This window comes from Dicentrarchus labrax, unplaced genomic scaffold, assembly GCF_905237075.1.
Source record: "Dicentrarchus labrax unplaced genomic scaffold, dlabrax2021, whole genome shotgun sequence".
NCBI classification, from domain to species: domain Eukaryota; kingdom Metazoa; phylum Chordata; class Actinopteri; family Moronidae; genus Dicentrarchus; species Dicentrarchus labrax.
In genome coordinates, this window is record NW_026136720.1 from 15,482,338 (window position 1) to 15,500,712 (window position 18,375).

The 18,375-nt window shown below is 36.6% G+C and overlaps 2 protein-coding genes across 13 annotated transcripts; one reads left to right on the forward strand and one right to left on the reverse strand.

The window, feature by feature from the left end:
- Window positions 1-1,489: 1,489 nt before the first annotated feature.
- Window positions 1,490-13,115, reverse strand: LOC127352364 (gliomedin). 12 transcript variants are annotated; one of them, XM_051380655.1, is made up of 29 exons: window positions 12,492-13,115; window positions 11,564-11,615; window positions 11,445-11,462; window positions 11,286-11,357; window positions 10,296-10,388; window positions 9,712-9,837; window positions 9,337-9,417; window positions 8,429-8,518; window positions 8,234-8,326; window positions 8,051-8,113; window positions 7,770-7,862; window positions 6,989-7,081; window positions 6,810-6,899; window positions 6,341-6,433; window positions 6,162-6,251; window positions 5,693-5,785; window positions 5,505-5,573; window positions 5,318-5,410; window positions 5,021-5,089; window positions 4,803-4,892; window positions 4,608-4,700; window positions 4,417-4,494; window positions 3,868-3,960; window positions 3,679-3,771; window positions 3,503-3,583; window positions 3,210-3,275; window positions 2,894-3,019; window positions 2,651-2,801; window positions 1,490-2,538 (listed from the first exon to the last, which is right to left on the reverse strand). In XM_051380655.1, exons 1-29 carry the CDS (start codon window positions 12,807-12,809, stop codon window positions 2,076-2,078), a joined length of 3,123 nt encoding a protein of 1,040 aa, XP_051236615.1. In that variant the 5' UTR covers window positions 12,810-13,115; the 3' UTR covers window positions 1,490-2,075. The 12 variants fall into 12 exon arrangements, with proteins under 12 accessions (XP_051236615.1, XP_051236614.1, XP_051236616.1 ...); XM_051380654.1 differs by having other exon boundaries at window positions 8,051-8,128; window positions 12,492-13,114; XM_051380656.1 differs by lacking the exon at window positions 5,505-5,573 and having other exon boundaries at window positions 8,051-8,128; window positions 12,492-13,114.
- Window positions 13,116-13,985: 870 nt separating this feature from the next.
- Window positions 13,986-18,362, forward strand: LOC127352383 (aromatase). The gene is made up of 10 exons (XM_051380712.1): window positions 13,986-14,224; window positions 15,071-15,278; window positions 15,461-15,611; window positions 15,690-15,844; window positions 16,112-16,288; window positions 16,382-16,496; window positions 16,582-16,696; window positions 16,788-16,950; window positions 17,042-17,283; window positions 17,368-18,362. The coding sequence occupies exons 2-10, from the start codon at window positions 15,131-15,133 to the stop codon at window positions 17,617-17,619; spliced, it is 1,518 nt and encodes a 505-aa protein (XP_051236672.1). The 5' UTR covers window positions 13,986-14,224; window positions 15,071-15,130; the 3' UTR covers window positions 17,620-18,362.
- Window positions 18,363-18,375: the final 13 nt, after the last annotated feature.

Consider the following 18,375-nt stretch of genomic DNA (forward strand, 5'->3'; position numbering starts at 1 on the left):
TTTAATGTGCAGAGGCAGATTATTCCATAATTTAGGAGCAGACACAGCAAAGAGGGAGACTGTTGTGAAATGGTGCCGCGTTTGGGTGTTCCTCGTAAATCGTTGTATCGATCCCAAAATTCAGGACTTTTTCATTTTCTAGTCTGTATTTACACTACTCACAAAAAGTTAGGGATATTCGGCTTTCGGATGAAATTTCAGAATCTACATAAAATGCACTATAACCTTTCCAGGTGATCTTAATTTGACCTTCTACTCAAATGCCCTACTTTCATGATGTAATATCACTGTAGCATCAACTTTTTACATTTTCCATAAATTTCACCCGAAAGTGGAATATCCCTAACTTTTTGTGAGTAGTGTAACTTATTGGTGTGGGAGATGCCAAGCATACTAGGATACATAACATATACCACTCAGATATCATAATAAATAACACAAGTTTTGGTAATAATAACTGTCGTCAACTCATTTGTTTTCTAAATAATCAGAAATAGGGAAAAAAAACTGCTCTAGCAGGTTTATATATTCTGTAACAATATATTCTACTCGATCTCCCTTTGTATAAATCAGTATCGAGAGTTAACATAGCCTTCAAGTTTATTAGTGGTATCCAAAATAGCCTTTCATTCTACCAATGTATATGTTTTTTCTAGAAATCATTTCTATCAATACTTGCAAGTAAAAAAAATGCAATGCAAAATGCAAATTTGAAGAGTTACATGGTAAAGACTCACCAAGGCTCAAGTTATAACCCCCCAAGAAACAACTGGACAAATCTTAAAAAAATTTAAAATGTGTACTATATCAAATATAAATGGGAGAAGGAACTCAAAACAACTTTACCTGATAATGAGTGGATATTTACCTCTACATAAGATCACCCTATTTGAAGGAATATGCTTGGAAGATGATAATAAGGTATTTTTGAACACGTCAACTTTATCCAGGTAAATATAAAGTCTAGTTGCTGAATGTGGGGAAAATATTGCTGACCATACACACATATTCTTTAAATGTAAAAAATACAAGATACTTTATACAAATAGAACAGGGAAAAATGTAGTAATACTTTTGGGAACACACCCCAAAAGCCTACAAAAGGAAGAATTAGATCACCTTTGGATTCTGAGTAACCCTTCGTCCGACCCACAACATGAGGTTAGAAGTAGCAAGATTATAAATTTTAGTTGTCTGTACTTCTTTCATATCAATTTAAACTATCCCTTCATATACATTAAAGTAAAAATACAGTTATCTCTAAAAAATCTGTTTAGTTTGGTGCAAAATAATTGCAAATGTTGAAGGTGCCTCCAAATGCAGCAGGTTTCTGCCCTGCGCCCAAAATGTAGCACAGCCGAAACTCATCCATGATGTGTTTCTATACATCACGTGTCTACAGTGTCACACAATATCAATATCACACAACACATACAGTATATATCATCTATATCTATATGAAGAACTTATAATGAGTCACACATTTAGATTCAGATTCAGATTCATTCTTTATTGTCCTCAGTGGAGGAAATTTGTTGTCGCAGTCTGTACAAAGAGCACCTTCAGCATGAGTTCTACACACAAACTACACATGGTACACATATACAGACAATATACACATATCTACACATATAACACAGGAGTGACATCGTTAACTTGTCTGTGAGTTTAACGCTCTCATAGCGCAGGGTACAAAACTTTTTCCAAAGCGTGCCTTTTTGTAGAGCAGCTGTCTGTATCTACGGCCAGATGGGAGAAGGGTGAAGCATGAGTTGAGAGGGTGGCTGGGATTGTGTACTATGGTAGTTGCTCTACGAGCAGTGACAATATTAATGAGGGCTGGTAGGTTGGGAGTGGGAAGACCTATTATTTTCGAGGAAGTGTTAGTGATTTTAAGAAACTTATTCCTGGTGATTTACTGCAAACATTATCCAGTGTGACCTATTAAACCTATACCAGAAACTTTTCCCTGTGTCAAAATCAGGTCAGTGTTTCCAAGAATTCATGTAAACCAAACTGAGATTTAAAAAAACAACTTCTATTGCCCATTTTACAAGGTTTGTAGTTATTTATTTTTAGGTTAGTTTAAGTTTAACTCTGCAGGTTTTCACACTGCTGTTGTCCCACATATACAAAAGCTTTTTGTTGGGATAATATGACAGCATGGCCAAGATGCCATTAGCTGGCCTTAAATCAAAACTTGCATCCTGAGGACTCTCTTTCTTTAAATCGAAGGCATATGTAACTCTTCTGTCTCTGTTGTCTGTAAAATATAACATGCCGCATACAATGAAAGCATTTCCTGCTTTAGTTGTAGGGTAGTGAGTGTTAATGACTGACTCCACAGAGAATGTGTCAGGGCTGAGCTTCGCAACCATCATACTGTCGTCTCTTTCTGCTGCAAAAATGACCCACAGTCCATTTTCATCCACAGCAAACTTGAAGTAGGTCTTGGAGTTGCGGAAAAGATAAGTAAGGTTGTGATATCTGCTGTTTGCCATGATCAGAAAGTCTGTTCTCCTGGTGTTCAGGTCAAATCTGTAAAATATTCAGAATGAGTGAATTAAGAAGCTGAGTACAGAAAATTCAGTGTGTCAGTGTATATAAGTTGATAAGGCAAGAACAAAGGTTTACCATGTTTGACACTTACTTTATAAGTCTGTTTGTTCCTGCGTTGTGAAAGTACAATGACTTCTTGTACACAACATGTCCACAGCCCTGGTAGAACCTCTTTATATCTATTACTTTGTTGCTTGTATTCTGAATCGTAGAAATGTTCCTGTGCTCCGCCAAAAGTCGACCTGGGGGAAGATGATGTGTCTGTGTTACATCCAACAATGGCTCACGTATCTCTGTGATGAAGGGCAGACTTGTGGTTGCTGTTTAAAATCACCTGAAAAATGATCGGCCAGCCAGTATCGACCATCATCCAGCTGGGACGCATCGGTCATCCAGGCTCCATAAGTGCTTTGCATCTTGGTGGCTTTCTCCGAACATTTTATACTTTTCATTTGGCACTCTAAGTGAAAAAAGATATGTACTTTAGTATCATAGATAGATAGATAGATAGATAGATAGATAGATAGATAGATAGATAGACAGACAGACAGATAGATAGATAGACAGATAGATAGACAGACAGACAGATAGATAGATAGATAGATAGATAGATAGATAGATAGATAGATAGATAGATAGAGAGATCTAACCTGGTCTTGTCAAGCTCTCTTTGGTCTCATTGTCCTTGTTGTTGGTATTGAGTAGATATGAAGAGTCTAAAATAAAAGAAAGAAGGAGGTGTATTTATATTTTCTGTTCCTAATCAATATATCTGCTGATCAGAGGTGATTATCTATCTATCAATCTATTTTAAACCATACCACTGTATTGTATGTATTTCAATGAACCTTGGAATAAAATTAATCTTTATTATAAACCAGCTGGCAGTGTGCTTTAAGAGAAAAGAGAAATGTTATATAAAAATAATAAGACAGTTTCTTACCACTTTTCATGGGTGTATCCATAATGTTTCTACTGTTATTGAAGGTGTCCGTCTTTTGAGCCATGTCTGCAGACAGTGAGGCTGTAAAATAAAAGGAAACATAAATACGTAGAGACAAAAGCAAATGTTTTTCTATCGTTGTTTACTTTTACATAGTGTTACAGAGTGTTTCCTACCTGTTAGTAATTTAATTGGTGCCTCTGTAGCATTTTCTCTATCGGTATCTTTTAAGGTGTCGTGGCTGTTGTCTTGATGAGAGGATGCTGACTCTAGAAAATAAAGGTGAGATTTAAAAAGATGAGCACAGTATGAAGTTAAAGTCTGTGTGTACAAACATTTAATGAATGAGTCCCAGTATTTCCTACCTGTTAATACGTTAATTGGTGCCTCTGTAACATCCTCTGTGCTGGTTTCAGTCCACCTGTCAGGTGTGTAGTCTGGACGAGGTGATACTAACTCTGAAATAAATAAATAAAACAGAATTTAGATTTTCATAAATCTTTAACCTGAACCAGGCAGTATGTGGTCTTACAGTGAAGTCTCATTCCAAGCTAATATTTAACAAGTTTATAAGATTATTAGATTGAGTAGATTTTAATATTTGTGCCTTAACTCAACTCAACTTTATTTATATAGCACCTTTCAGACAAACACATCAACAAAACAACAAAAACAACAATAAATGAAATATTGCAAGGCTAAAAATGTATACAATAAAAACAATAAAATGTAAAACATCTAACTATATACATAGTTGGTGTGAAAATAAACACCAGGGACACAAATAAGATTAGAACCTAAAAACTAAGGCTGTAACATTACTCCAAAGAAAAGACATTAAAAAGATTGATTAAACATACATGTGAATATCAATACTGATACCAAATACAGTAAACAATAGGACAGTTTCTTACCATTTTTCATAGTAATAGTAATGTTTCCGTTGCCATTGAAGGGGTCACTTTTCTGAATCACGTCTGGAAGAAGAAGGGCTGAAGAATGAAATGAGACATTATGTTACATTTACAAATAATATAAATAATGTTGGACACCTTTAATTAGGATACAAGAGACCTTTATGTATAATTTAAAACACAGTTAATACCTGTTAATAATTTAATTGGTGCCTCTGTAACATTGTCTGTGTTTGTATCATTCAAGCTGTCGTAGCTGTACTCTGGATGAACTGATACCGACTCTAGAAAAGAAAAGAGAAAAGGTGTGCGTTAAACGTGTTCTTTACATGATCAGAATATGTTCAAATAATGACATCTTCCTACCACTGAAATCAGTTTCTTACCAGATTCCACTTTTGTATCTGGAAGTTTTCTAGAGACTGTGTCATTCAGTACATCTCTGCTTTCATCAGCTGAATGTGGTGGAGTTTGAACTAGAAGAAATGGTACAGATATTAAATATTAGTCCTCATTCAACAGCACATCATAAAAACCATAACTCATATAATTTATTGATATGTACTATTTTCATTTGCAGCTTAAATTCACAAAATGTACTCACCAGTTTTTGTCCATCTCTCATTGCTAGTCAAATTTAGCTTGTTGTTATTTTGGGGTGAATACAAAGAATCTAAAGAAATAATAATAAGGTATTTTATAATAACAGTTATTAAAAATGTGTATTTTTAAGATATATATATTCTAAGGTATCAAGTATTTTTGAGGGAAAAGAAAATCAATCAAATGTATCAATAATGGTTCCACTGTTGTTAAAAGCATCACTGTTGTGGTCCACATAAAGTGTTTTAAAGTTATGGTCACTTGCTTGACTCATAATTCAAAACACAGTGTTTCCTACCTGTTAATATTTGAACTGGTCCCTCAGTAACATCCTCTGTTTTGGAGTCATTCGGGGTGTCCTGGCTGGATTCTTTATAAAATGATACCAAATCTAGAAAATAAAAGTTTAACACAAAAAAACAACAAAACAAATCAGTAAAGAAGTCTGTCAATAAAGTCTTTTAGCCACTGAAACGCTTGCTCACCAGATTCCTTATTTGTGTCTTTAAGTTTATCTGAGTCAGTGACATTAAAAACATCTCTGGCTTCATGAGCTGGAGGTGGTGTTGGTAACACAAAAGAAAGGTGAGATTAAAAAGATGAGTGAAGTTAAGATCTAATTTGTGTGTAGAAGTGTACAGACATTTAATGAATGAGTCCCTGTGTTTCCTACCTGTTAATAATTGAACTGGTCCCTCTGTAACATCCTTTGTGTCGGAGTCATTCAGGGTGTCCTGGTTGAATTCTTTATGAAATGATACCAAATCTAGAAAATAAAAAGGCATTGAGTTTAACATCTTTAATATAATCAAAATACAGTTTATTATATGCACCCTGCATTCAACAGAACACTACAGCAGCTGATCTGACTAAAGTTTCAAGCAGAGGTTGACAAATAGTTTCTGACCGGAGGAGTGAAAAGTTGAGAAATTCTTAATTTTTATGTCATAAACCTTATTTTTAGGGTATTAATGAGTTAATACTGGTCATATTTTTTTACATTCCTTTCCAATATCAATTTTATTAAGAAATGCTATGGGATTAAAAGGGTACTGAAATTCCTATTGAGTAAAAAAAACAACAATAAAATCAGTAAAGAAGTCTATCAATAAAGTCTTTAAGCCACTGAAACGTTTGCTCACCAGATTCCTTATCTGTGTCTTTAAGTTTATTTGAGTCAGTGACATTAAAAACATCTCTGGTTTCATGAGCTGGAGGTGGTGTTGGTAAAACTGTGGAAAGAAAGGTGAAATTTATGAATGAAGTTAAGATCTAATCTGTGTGTACAAGCATTTAATGAATGAGTCCCTGTGTTTCCTACCTGTTAATAATTGAACTGGTCCCTCTGTAACATCCTTTGTGTCAGAGTCATTCAGGGTGTCCTGGTTGAATTCTTTATGAAATGATACCAAATCTAGAAAATAAAAAGGCATTGAGTTTAACATCTTTAATATAATCAAAATACAGTTTATTATAGCACCCTGCATCCAACAGAACACTACAGCAGCTGATCTGACTAAAGTTTCAAGCAGAGGATGACAAATAGTTTCTGACCTGAGGAGTGAAAAGTTGAGAAATTCTTAATTTTTATGTCATAAACCTTATTTTTAGGGTATTAATGAGTTAATACTGGTCATATTTCTTTACATTCCTTTCTAATATCAATTTTATTAAGAAATGCTATGGGATTAAAAGGGTACTGAAATTCCTATGGAGTAAAAAACAACAACAATGAAATCAGTAAAGAAGTCTATCAATAAAGTCTTTAAGCCACTGAAACGTTTGCTCACCAGATTCCTTATCTGTGTCTTTAAGTTTATTTGAGTCAGTGACATTAAAAACATCTCTGGTTTCATGAGCTGGAGGTGGTGTTGGTAACACTGTGGAAAGAAAGGTGAAATTTATGAATGAAGTTAAGATCTAATCTGTGTGTACAAACATTTAATGAATGAGTCCCTGTGTTACCTACCTGTTAATAATTGAACTGGTCCCTCTGTAACATCCTTTGTGTCAGAGTCATTCAGGGTGTCCTGGTTGAATTCTTTATGAAATGATACCAAATCTAGAAAATAAAAAGTACTGACTTTAACATATTTAATATAATCAAAATACAGTTTATTCTATGCATCCTGCATTCAGCAGAACACTACAGCAGCTGATCTGACTGGAGTTTCAAGCAGAGGATGACAAATAGTTTCTGACCTGAGGAGTAAAAAGTGGAGAAATCTCTGGCCAGTTGTAATTTATTGAGAACTATTGAAGTTCTTTAAGATGCAGTTTAGGATTTTGTGCAGAGCTCGGATCATGGCGCAAGAAAATTACTTTACACAACAAATATTTGAAAGTAAATTTTTATATAAGACATCTATTATTATAATTATATTGTTTCAAGTGGTGGAAGATATCTAAGTACATTTACTCAAGTACTGTACTTGTTTATCATTTTGAGTACTTGTAGTTTACAACTTTGAGCCACTTTATAATTCTACGACTACATTTAAGAGAGACATATTCTACTTTTTTACACCACTCTTTTTATTTGACAGCAATAGTTACTGGTTACTTTTAACTTAACGTTTTATATAAAACAACATTAAATTTTTTAATTGAATCTTCATGTCAGGTTTTTAAGGTATTAACTCACTTTAAAGTTACTATCGCTCCAATTTTTACAATTCTAATATTAACAAAGGATTTAAAAGTGCACTGTGTGTACAAACATTTAATGAATGAGTCCCAGTATTTCCTACCTGTTAATACATTAACTGGTGCCTCTGTAACATCCTCTGTGCTGGTTTCAGTCCACCTGTCAGGTCTGTAGTCTGGACGAGGTGATACTAACTCTGAATTAAATTATTAAACAGAATTTAGATATTCATAAATCTTTAACCTGAACCAGGCAGTATGTGGTCTTACAGTGAAGTCTCATCACAGCTAATATCTAACAAGTTTATGGTATAAGATTGTCCTGAAACAACTGCGTCTGTCAATACTGATACCAAATACAGTAAACAATATGACAGTTTCTTACCTTTTTTCATGGTGCTAGTAATGTTTCCATTGCCATTGAAAGTGTCACTGTTCTGAATCACATCTGGAAGAAGAAGGGCTGAAGAATGAAATTACATTATGTTACATTTACAAATAATAATGATGTTTGTCGGACACCTTTAATTAGGACACATTTATTTATAATTCAGAACACAGTTAATACCTGTTGATAATTTAATTGGTGCCTCTGTAACATTGTCTGTGTTTGTATCATTCAAGCTGTCATGGCTGTACTCTGGATGAACTAATACCGACTCTAGAAAAGAAAAGAGAAAAGTTGTGCATTAAAAATGTTCTTTACATGATCAGAATATGTTCAAAGAATGACGTCTTCCTACCACTGAAATCAGTTTCTTACCAGATTCCACTCTTGTATCTGGACGTTTTCTAGAGTCTGTAACATTCAGTACATCTCTGCTTTCATCAGCTGAATGTTGTGTTGGTGATTCTGTAGAAATAAAGATGAGCTTCAAATAAATGACTATGTACAAACATCATGTAATATTATTAACGGTGGTGGATGAAGTTTAAAGATCATTTACTTAACTAAAAGTACTTCTTCCACTCAGTAAAAATACTCCATTACAAGTCCTGTGTTTGATATCTTACTTAAATAAAAGTAAGTTAGTGTAATCAGGAAAATATGCTTAAAGTGTTAAAAGTAAAAGCACTCTATATCATTAGATTATTATTACTCATTTCTCCATTAATCGATTGACATAAAATGGTTTCTAAAACATCTGAAAATATTGAAAATGCTGTCACAACTACCCACAGAGTGACATCTTCACAATGTTTGTTTTTGTCCAACTTATAGTTCAAACGTCAGAAATTATTAGATATTTAAACAGAAAAGCAACCCTCACATTTGTGAAGCTGGAACCAACACGGGAAAAATTACTTAAAGGATTATCAAAATAGTTTTAATCAACTTATCATTTCAGCTGTTCTTGTACAAACTGTTGGGTAGTTCATTTCAATAAGCTCTTCTTACGTTTTTATAGGAAAATCTAATTTATAGTGTAGTAACTAAAGCTGTCAGATAAATGTAGTACGTAAAAAATAAACAATAAGTAGAAAGTGGCATGAAAACAAAATATTCAAGTAAACTATCTCAAATTTATACTAAGTACAGCACTTCATTATCACCATTGATCATTCATCAGTAATCAACATTAAGGATGAACTTGAAGCTGCAAGTGACACAGCGTCTAATCAAAATCAGTAACTCATATAATTGTTGCAAATTCTGAAAGTCTTCCTAACCGCTCTTGTTGATTGTGGAGCTGCTGATGTTTTCTGTGTCGGTTTCATTGAAGTCATCCTTAATTAGAACAGCAGATGAATCTAAATATGCAGAAAACGAGGAAACAGAGGAAGTTAAGTCCTTTGATTGTTTTCACTTAAACACTTCAACTATAATCACACTGAGATCTTAAATGCACCTTAAAGAGTCAATGATTAAACCAAAAGCCTAAAAATAATAATCAGGTAATAAATTAATTAATAGCCAACACTTTATGGTGAAAGATTTTAGACCTTCATGTTGGGGAATAACATTTACAGACAATATAATCAAACAGTTAACTGAATAACATGTAACATAACGATGTCATGATGATTCTGTAGAGATGTTCTCACCCATCAACATGTTGCTTTGATGGGTTTGTTCTCTGACGGTCTTGTTTCTTGCTTTAGTACACCTAGCAGAACAGGATGGACCAGGTGGGCCTGGTGGACCCGGTGGACCCCTTGGACCAGGAGGACCTTCAAATAAACACATACAGTAGCTACAAGTCAGACGTGTGAGCTAATAAGCAATACTGCTGGTCAGTGACACAGGCTCTGTACAACAGCAACAATAAAAGAACAACAGGAAAGTAACTAATGTGGGAAACTATGTGAATCATTAATATAATATTGTTCAATATTGTAAAGCGACTTTTAAGAGAAACTTTAAATTTTCCAATTCAAAGTTGTGGATCAGTTTGTTTACATCACACAACAAACAAAACATAACAGCAATCTATATATTGTTAGAAAGTTTGTCCTGAAAATAAATAATAAAATGTTAAAACTCAGAAAATGAAATACATATTTTGTAAAATCAGCTTTTCAGATGTAAACTGACTAAAGTTTGGACACAGTCTGACTGTGAGACGTAATGTTTCCTCTCTGTTAATCATATAATTCATATCAGGTTTAAAGAGGTTGTCATCTCTCACCCTCGATGAGAATGTCATTGTAGGTTTCTCCTTTCAGCCGAGGAGGCCCAGGGTCTCCTTTTGGTCCTGGTTCTCCTTTTTCACCAGGAGGTCCTAGTCATTGACAAGCGTCGTCATTAGTTTAAAACACTGAGTTGAACATGGAAATTTAAACAAAAACAAGATGATCATCATCGTGTTAATTTTAGGACTGCAAACGTGTCAACAGATGATCTTTTTAAACAATTTTCTCTCAGTCTTAAAGGTCCAGTGCGTAACGCTGAGGAGGATCTATTGGCAGAAATTAAATATAATAATTATAGGTTTGGTTTTATTAGTGTATAATTACCTGAATATAGTAATCGTTGTGTTTCCGTTCAGAATGAGACATTTATATCTACAGACGCTGCGGGTCCTCTTCTATGGAGTCCGCCATGTTGAACTGCCATGTTTCTACAGTAGCCCAGAATGGACAAACCAAACACTGGCTGTAGATAGGGCCTTTCATGTTTTCTGTGAGTTTTGCAGCCACCGTAGTTTCTCCTACACACTTATAGCTCGTTCTCATTCTCGGGTCGTCAAATACAGACATGCATAGTGTTCAGTTAGTGGCAATCTGCCAACTCACCTCTCGATGCCACTAAATCCTGCATGCTGGTCCTTTAAATATAACCCAGCTGATCTGTGATAGCCTGAACAGTTACTGAAATGTCCCAGTGAATTAAAAACTGTGCAATGCTTCTCTATGGCTGAAAATAACAACAAGAAACCAGTATGATTCAGATGTGAACAGTAAACATTTCCCTATAAATCAACCTCCCACGCATTTCTAATGCTGCAGATGGACAAAGTCTCTTGTAGACAGTGAGTGGGATTCGCATGTTATGTAACCACGGCTGAACAATGGAAGACTGTTTGAAACTTGTGACTGACTTTCTGTTTCTGTGTGTATTTGTCAGATCTGGTGTTGGGAGGGGTTATAAGATTTCTAAGACAGATCAGATCTCTCACCTTTTCTTCCTCGTCTCCCCTCCGGCCCGGGCACACCCTGTGGTCCTGGTGAACCAGCTCTACCAGGCAAACCTAACAGGCCAAAGTAACCGTGACTGTAGTAACAAATTCAGCTTAGTTTAAGCAACTGATGCAGTTTATTAAAGTGCCTGTTTTTACCTGGTGGTCCAGGTGGTCCTGGGAAAATTATAGAAATTTTTACAAACATTAAATACAGAAGAAATGCCAGAAACCATAAAAATCAAAGTGCTGGAATGGAGAATATTTATGAAGTGCACCTGTTAAACAAATTCCTCTGGAGCTGTTACACAGATCTATTAAGGCTTTGACCTGAATAAAAAACAGAAAGAAACCGCAGGTGAAGTCAGTGTTAACTGTAAATATAGGAATATTTTTGAAGTTACACATTTTGGATACACTTCTTGCTTTTCTTATATGAGACATCTTGCCAAATGCAACCATGCTATTTGCTCTCAAGATTTGAGCGATAACTCCTATTTAAGTTGCACATTATTGACATTATTAGAGCTCAAAGGATTATTGATTATTGAATTCATCAGCCAGTTTTTAAAAAGAAAAACTCACTTGTTCCAGCTACTTAAATGTGAATGTTTGCTGGTTTTCTTAGTCTTGCATGACAGTAAATTTAATATGTTCAGGTTTGTACCATTAATCAGACAAACAAGCAGTTTAAAGACATCAGCTTGAGCTCTGGGATCTTTACACTATTGTCTCTTTTGGTAAAATACTTATTATTATTAGTATTAAACTTCTCTTTGTCAAAGAAATACAGTAGCGCCCTCTAAGGAAATGCCAGTTCCCAGTGGAGGTGATTACAGTTGAGGGAGGAGCAGGTAACAGTCGTGCTGCTCAAAGTATTTATCCAGGAAACATTCAATGGAAAACCAGACCTCTTCTTAAGCTCTGCAGCAGACTCTTAAATTCTTTGCATTACACAGGCATGCTTCTTATCCCAAAAGGGAAAAGAGGGGAAATGTTTCTGTTAAAGATGACAGCAAAGAGTGGTTGATTGCTCCCCTGTTCTTGCTCATAACATAATGAGAAATTCATAAATCTCTTTTCATGTTTGTTGTTGTTGTTGTTGTTGTTGTTGTTGTTGTTGTTTTTTACAGAAGTACAGTAAAGATGCTGCAGTATTCACATTTACACAAAAAGAGTGCACATTCAAGCATGTCGGTCTCTTACCGGGACCATAGAGTAGGTCATCAGCATCAGCATATCTTTCTCGTCTTGGCTTTGTGTTGGGTTCTCCTGGTTTCTTCTGCTGCGGTGGAGCTTCTTCAGCTCTCCAGCCTGTGTGGGGTCCATGGGTAGGACTCCTGCCCGCAGGCTACAGCTCTGTGACAGTGCCTGCATCTGGGCGTCCAACCTGAGCAGCTCCTCTGTCAGCTCTCCCTGTCGAACCAGCAGGTACACCAAACCTGCTGAGCTCAGGAGCAGCAGTGCACACATGCCCACCAGCAGAACTTTCCACGCGAGAAAAACTCCACTCCTCTCCTTCATGTTTGTGTCCTGCTTCCTGGTCCTCCACTGCAGAGTGATCTGGGCTCTGAAATTCACAAGCACATACAGCACATATCTGAACACCTGCCAACAGATGATACGTCAGAGAGGAACTACGCTGTAAGCTGTTTGAGAGGAATAAACATGTCAAAATCTGTCTGTAAGTACAGGGGGAACCACGTGGTTGCATTGCACAACAACATCTGGGAAACAGTTAAAATCTAATAGGCCTTTCTTGATTTAGAAGCAGTTAATGGACATATTTCCAGAATGACAAATCCTGCAGACAGTGTAGTGCTTCTCATCATTCTGATGCTCTTCCTCTCAATATTGTCAACAGTCTGTCCTACACAAAATTACATGGAAGTGGAATAAATAAGTTGTGAACAAGGGGAACATTCTTCGGATCCACAAAGGAGCTTTCAGAGCGTTTTCAGTAAAAGGCTGTGGGTGTGTGGATGTTCGTGTGTATGTGTGGGTGCTGAAATCTCCTTTTATGTGTTTTTATTTATTGCAATATGAATGTACAAAAATAAAAATATAAAAATAATAGTTATAGTAATAGAAATTTCTTCTTCACTACTGCAGGTAATATGAAAGTGTCTCTGTTTTACAAAAAGTTCCAATTATCCAGTTGAGTTTCTACCACAATGAGGAAAAGCAAGTTTTTCAGCCAACTAGGGATAAAAGCCCCCACCAAAACCTCTAAATGTGAGGCCAACATCTTGATCAACAGCATACCAGCTATTCATAGGTAGTGAGCTTAAAGGACAGTTCTTTATAAGCATATACCCTCTGCATTAACTGCTGTGCTTTACAATTTTGCATCCATGCTCTATTTTTTTTTTAAGTACTGCAGCACTCACACTGTATTTTAATTATAAAGATGACATTTTCTCTCCTCTCTCTTTCCTTTTCTTTAACTGCTGGGTAAATGGTAAATCCTTGCTCCCTTTGACACAGGTCAGTCTGACCCAGCTGATTAATTTCCCCCTGAAAAGCCTTCTCGCTTGCTGAATTGGACGGTGGGGTTTCTTTCTTTTGAACAAAGCTAAATGTGAAGTAAGCCCATCTAAAAAAAATAAAACTGATGCAGAGCACAATCGATGAAAGACCTGAAACTTTTACATTCGTACAAATAAAAGACACTTTTTCTTGTTCTTCCTGAAGGTGCTTTGTGGTCTAGGCGTGCAATTTTATCTGGCCTGCCACGTAATGGTACTTGTACCTCCAAGTGGCAGGGTTCCTAAGCAACCAGTAAAGTGAGGGCTTAACCGAGGATTTATAAACACTTCATCACTGCGATTTATTTGGTAGAAGAAAGTTAATCATCTCTAGAACCAGTGGAGAAGGCGCTGCATCTCTTCAAACTGCACTCTAACTTGTCAGCAGCAGGAAAGAACAAGAGACGTACTGTAAGTACTATTCTTTGATCATTTAAATATTAAAATATTTGTAATCAATACGTTTAAAGATACTGCTTTAATGGTTTATATATGTAAAAATATGTTGAACCTGAAACAGAAATTTGAGTCATGAAATTCAGTTGAAATCTCTCTCTCATGTCTCTATTTAACTATGTTCTGCCACAAAGATTTCTTCACAATTAAATCAGAAAACATGAACATATTCAGAAATGCAATGTTTCTTTTATGAGGGAGGGCAACAATAATAAAATAATAAAGATATTTTATGATTGATAGACTCAAAATAAAAGTTTTTGCAGTCTGTAAGTGCAAACATTAAAGGATAAACTTCCAGCTAAGTGTCCAACTTTCAGTTTTGCATCAAGCGAGAGGGGTTTGAATCCTTCTTAAGAAAAGAAACTTTCTTATCATCACTTCAGTTGGACCCTGTTTTTATTTGTAAACTCACATTTTTGAATTTGAATTTGAATTTAATATGATACACTGTGTTATAATAATTATGTAAATAGTCAGTTACTTTTGCAACTCAATGCATGTAATATCTTGGAAAAATACACTAATGTTACAAGCATGATGAAGTTGCAATGACATTAGAAAATAAGGGAATAATCTGTCTACCACCCAGATGTTGATTCACATCCCCAACACATGATATCATAATTATCATAATATGTGGGTGTATTTTGGCTTTTATGTGTGCCAGTACAGAGCCACATCCCAGCCACGAAGGACAAGAGAATTACAAGGGATGAAAAGCAAGGCCATCCACTCATTTAAACACTGTTCTTTTTTGTTTTAACAAATAAATGAGCTTGGTTTGTCTGTTGGTTAAAGGAGAACGAAGCTTTATGATAACAGGTCAGCCAGCTCAGGTGTGAGTTCCTGGCTGGAGTTATGAATGGGATGCTGCCGCTGGAGACACTCACCATCTGCCCCATGATTTCTGATACACTGTCTGAAGTCACCACCCTTCTGCTGCTGCTGCTGCTGCTGCTGCTGCTCTTCACTGCCTGCAGCCGAACAAACTGCTCACACATACCGGGTAAGAGGCTTCAGCTTCAGACAGGGAAATTAGCTCCATAGTAAATGGTTCTGCATCACATTATATTGATGAAATAACATAATAGTTTATTGATTTCCATACAGGAGGTCCTCTGTTTTCACTTGCCCCTTACTGCGCAGACATAAAAGCACATTTAATCATTACCTGTGTCTTTCTGCCAGGTCCTTCCTTCTTGGCAGGACTAGGTCCTATTCTCTCCTACAGCAGATTCATCTGGACTGGGATAGGAACAGCGTGCAACTACTATAACAACAAATATGGCAGCATTGTCCGGGTCTGGATTAATGGCGAGGAGACCGTCATTCTGAGCAGGCAAGTCTTTTAAGAAAAAAACTGTTTATATTCACAATTTATCCCATAAATCTGTAGTAAGTCTGGCTGCTCTTGCAGGTCTTCAGCAGTGTATCATGTTCTGAGGAGCGTTCACTACACAGCCCGATTTGGGAGCAAAACAGGACTGGAGTGCATTGGGATGGAAGGGAGGGGAATCATTTTCAACAGCGATGTTCTACTCTGGAAAAAAGTGAGGACGTATTTTTCTAAAGGTAAGCAATTACCTTCACAGAGTATAGAGTGAAATCATTGTGGTACCTTTGTGGTAAAATATTTTATGCATGTGGTGGTGTGCTCTTGATACTAAGGGTTTTTCTAAAATTAGATTTAAAAAATAGCAATATATAAAATTGTTATTAAGATATGATTCTTGCCAATACACAGCCCTACTAATGAGCTAACAAAAATAAGTCCAACCCCTCCTGAAACACTGCGTCATTGTGTTTGAATTATTGTACTGTTGCATGGTTGTTTTACAGCTCTGACAGGCCCCGGCCTCCAGAGGACTGTGGGAATCTGTGTGAGCTCCACAGCCAAACACCTGGACCGCCTGCATGAGATTACCAAACCCTCAGGACATGTGGACTCCCTTAATCTGCTGAGAGCCGTAGTGGTGGACATTTCCAACAGACTTTTCCTCAGGGTGCCACTGAATGGTCAGCTGCATGTTCACTGTCAGTAAATATATTTCCAGTTCTTGCACTGACGCCTGCTGCTCCTGACTCTGTTTGTTGTTCCTCAAAACTCAGAAAAAGACTTGCTGATGAAAATCCAAAGCTACTTTGAGACCTGGCAAACTGTTCTAATAAAGCCTGATATATTTTTCAAGATTGGATGGCTGTACAACAAGCATAAGAGAGCAGCGTAAGGTCGTCACACTTTACAATAATTCAGCATTTGGCTTGTGGTTTCTTCAACCTAATCTTTGTGGTGCTTTTTGTGCCAACAGCCAAGAGCTGCAAGACGCGATGGAAAGCCTTCTTGAAATCAAAAGAAAGATTATAAATGAGTCTGAGAAGTTGGATGATGATCTTGACTTTGCAACAGAGCTCATCTTTGCTCAAGTTTGTCTCTTTTTATAGATACCACGTGTGTCGCAGAGTTGGTGTCATGTGTTTGCTGGGCTCTGCATACCTTACATTTTCTTTTTAACAGAACCTCGGAGAGCTTTCAGGAGATAATGTCAGACAGTGCGTGCTGGAGATGGTGATTGCAGCGCCTGACACGCTTTCCATCAGCCTCTTCTTCATGCTGATGCTGCTGAAACAATACCCAGACGTAGAGCTGAGGATAGTGGAGGAGATGAACAGTGTCTTGAGTAAGCACTGTGTTAATCTCAGTTTCACCCTCTGACAAGTAAAAATGAAACAATTCTGAACAATCAATGAATACTGCTTTTTCATTTCCAGGTGCAAAAGGTGCTGAAAACATCGATTATCAAAGGTTGAAAGTGCTGGAGAGTTTCATCAACGAGTCTCTGAGGTTTCATCCTGTGGTTGATTTCACGATGCGAAAAGCTCTGGAAGATGACACCATCGAAGGCATTAAGATTACAAAAGGAACAAACATCATTCTCAACATTGGTCTCATGCATAAGACTGAATTCTTTCCAAAACCCAAAGAGTTCAGCCTGATGAACTTTGACAAAACAGTAAGACAGCTGATTGGTGTGCAACAATATGTGGCTCTTGGAAACAAAAACAACAGCTGAGTCTTTACCTCTTCTGTTTGGCAGGTTCCCAGTCGTTTCTTCCAGCCCTTCGGCTGCGGGCCTCGTTCCTGCGTGGGCAAACAAATCGCCATGGTGATGATGAAGGCCATTCTGGTCACTCTGTTGTCTCGTTATACCGTGTGTCCTCGCCAAGGCTACACCCTCAACAGCATCAGGCAGACCAACAACCTGTCGCAGCAGCCTGTGGAGGACGAGAACAGCCTGGCCATGCGCTTTATCCCTCGAACAGCACAACCTTCACACAGTCAGCACTGAGACACAGAGGGGTTTTGGTGGAAACTACTATAGTATTGCCTGTGTTTTAAGTATGTAGCTGATATAATGAAGGGGATGAGCCTGCTGAGCTAATATTCCCTGAACAAGTTATACAAATGTGCAAAAAAAACTCTGGTACTCTGGGTATTTTATAGTTCAGTGTCGAGGAAGTAAACAGATTTGTCACTGCAGATGTTGCCTACATTGACATCAAGGACCTCTAAAAGAATACGGTTGAAGGTTTTAGCCAAAAGAAGAGTGGCAGGATGATCTTCTGGCTAATAGGATGCAGACTGAGCTGGTTTTTTATTTTGTTAATCCCAGTTTAATTTTGTTGATGAGAAGGTTGTTATCATGTCATATTTATATTTTACATATGGTGTGCGTTTCCTTTATTATAGAGGTTATAGTATTAAACATGATCAAAGTTATGGTATAGTGAACAGTGTTAGATGTAAACATGTAATCATTTCAGCACACACTGGGATGTGCAAAATATTAGGTGTTACACATTATTATGAGGTTAACCCTTACTGTCTCCATCTACATGTACATATCTATATCTATATCTATATCTATACACACACATATATAACATGTTTATAGTTCTTAAGAGATGAGAGATTGTTTTTTCTCAGAGTCTCAGTGAAGGGGATGTGTACTGTGTAAATAATTTTGACATTTGGTTTATGCTTAAAGTAAACAATGCTCATTCAATAAATACTTTTTTTTCATGTAGCAAATATCACATAAGGA

What these genes read in the sequence shown, in the direction of transcription:
- LOC127352383 (XM_051380712.1), top strand. Translation starts at nt 15,131, where the DNA reads ATGAATGGGATGCTGCCGCTGGAGACACTCACCATCTGCCCCATGATT. An exon ending in GAGGACGTATTTTTCTAAAG is followed by an intron (nt 15,845 to 16,111) that starts GTAAGCAATTAC and finishes GTTGTTTTACAG; the next exon opens with CTCTGACAGGCCCCGGCCTC. An exon ending in CCTCAGGGTGCCACTGAATG is followed by an intron (nt 16,289 to 16,381) that starts GTCAGCTGCATG and finishes CTCAAAACTCAG; the next exon opens with AAAAAGACTTGCTGATGAAA.
- LOC127352364 (XM_051380654.1), bottom strand. Translation starts at nt 12,809, where the DNA reads ATGAAGGAGAGGAGTGGAGTTTTTCTCGCGTGGAAAGTTCTGCTGGTG. An exon ending in ACCAGTTCAATTATTAACAG is followed by an intron (nt 6,252 to 6,340) that starts GTAGGAAACACA and finishes TTCTTTCCACAG; the next exon opens with TTTTACCAACACCACCTCCA. An exon ending in ACCAGTTCAATTATTAACAG is followed by an intron (nt 5,574 to 5,692) that starts GTAGGAAACACA and finishes CACCACCTCCAG; the next exon opens with CTCATGAAGCCAGAGATGTT.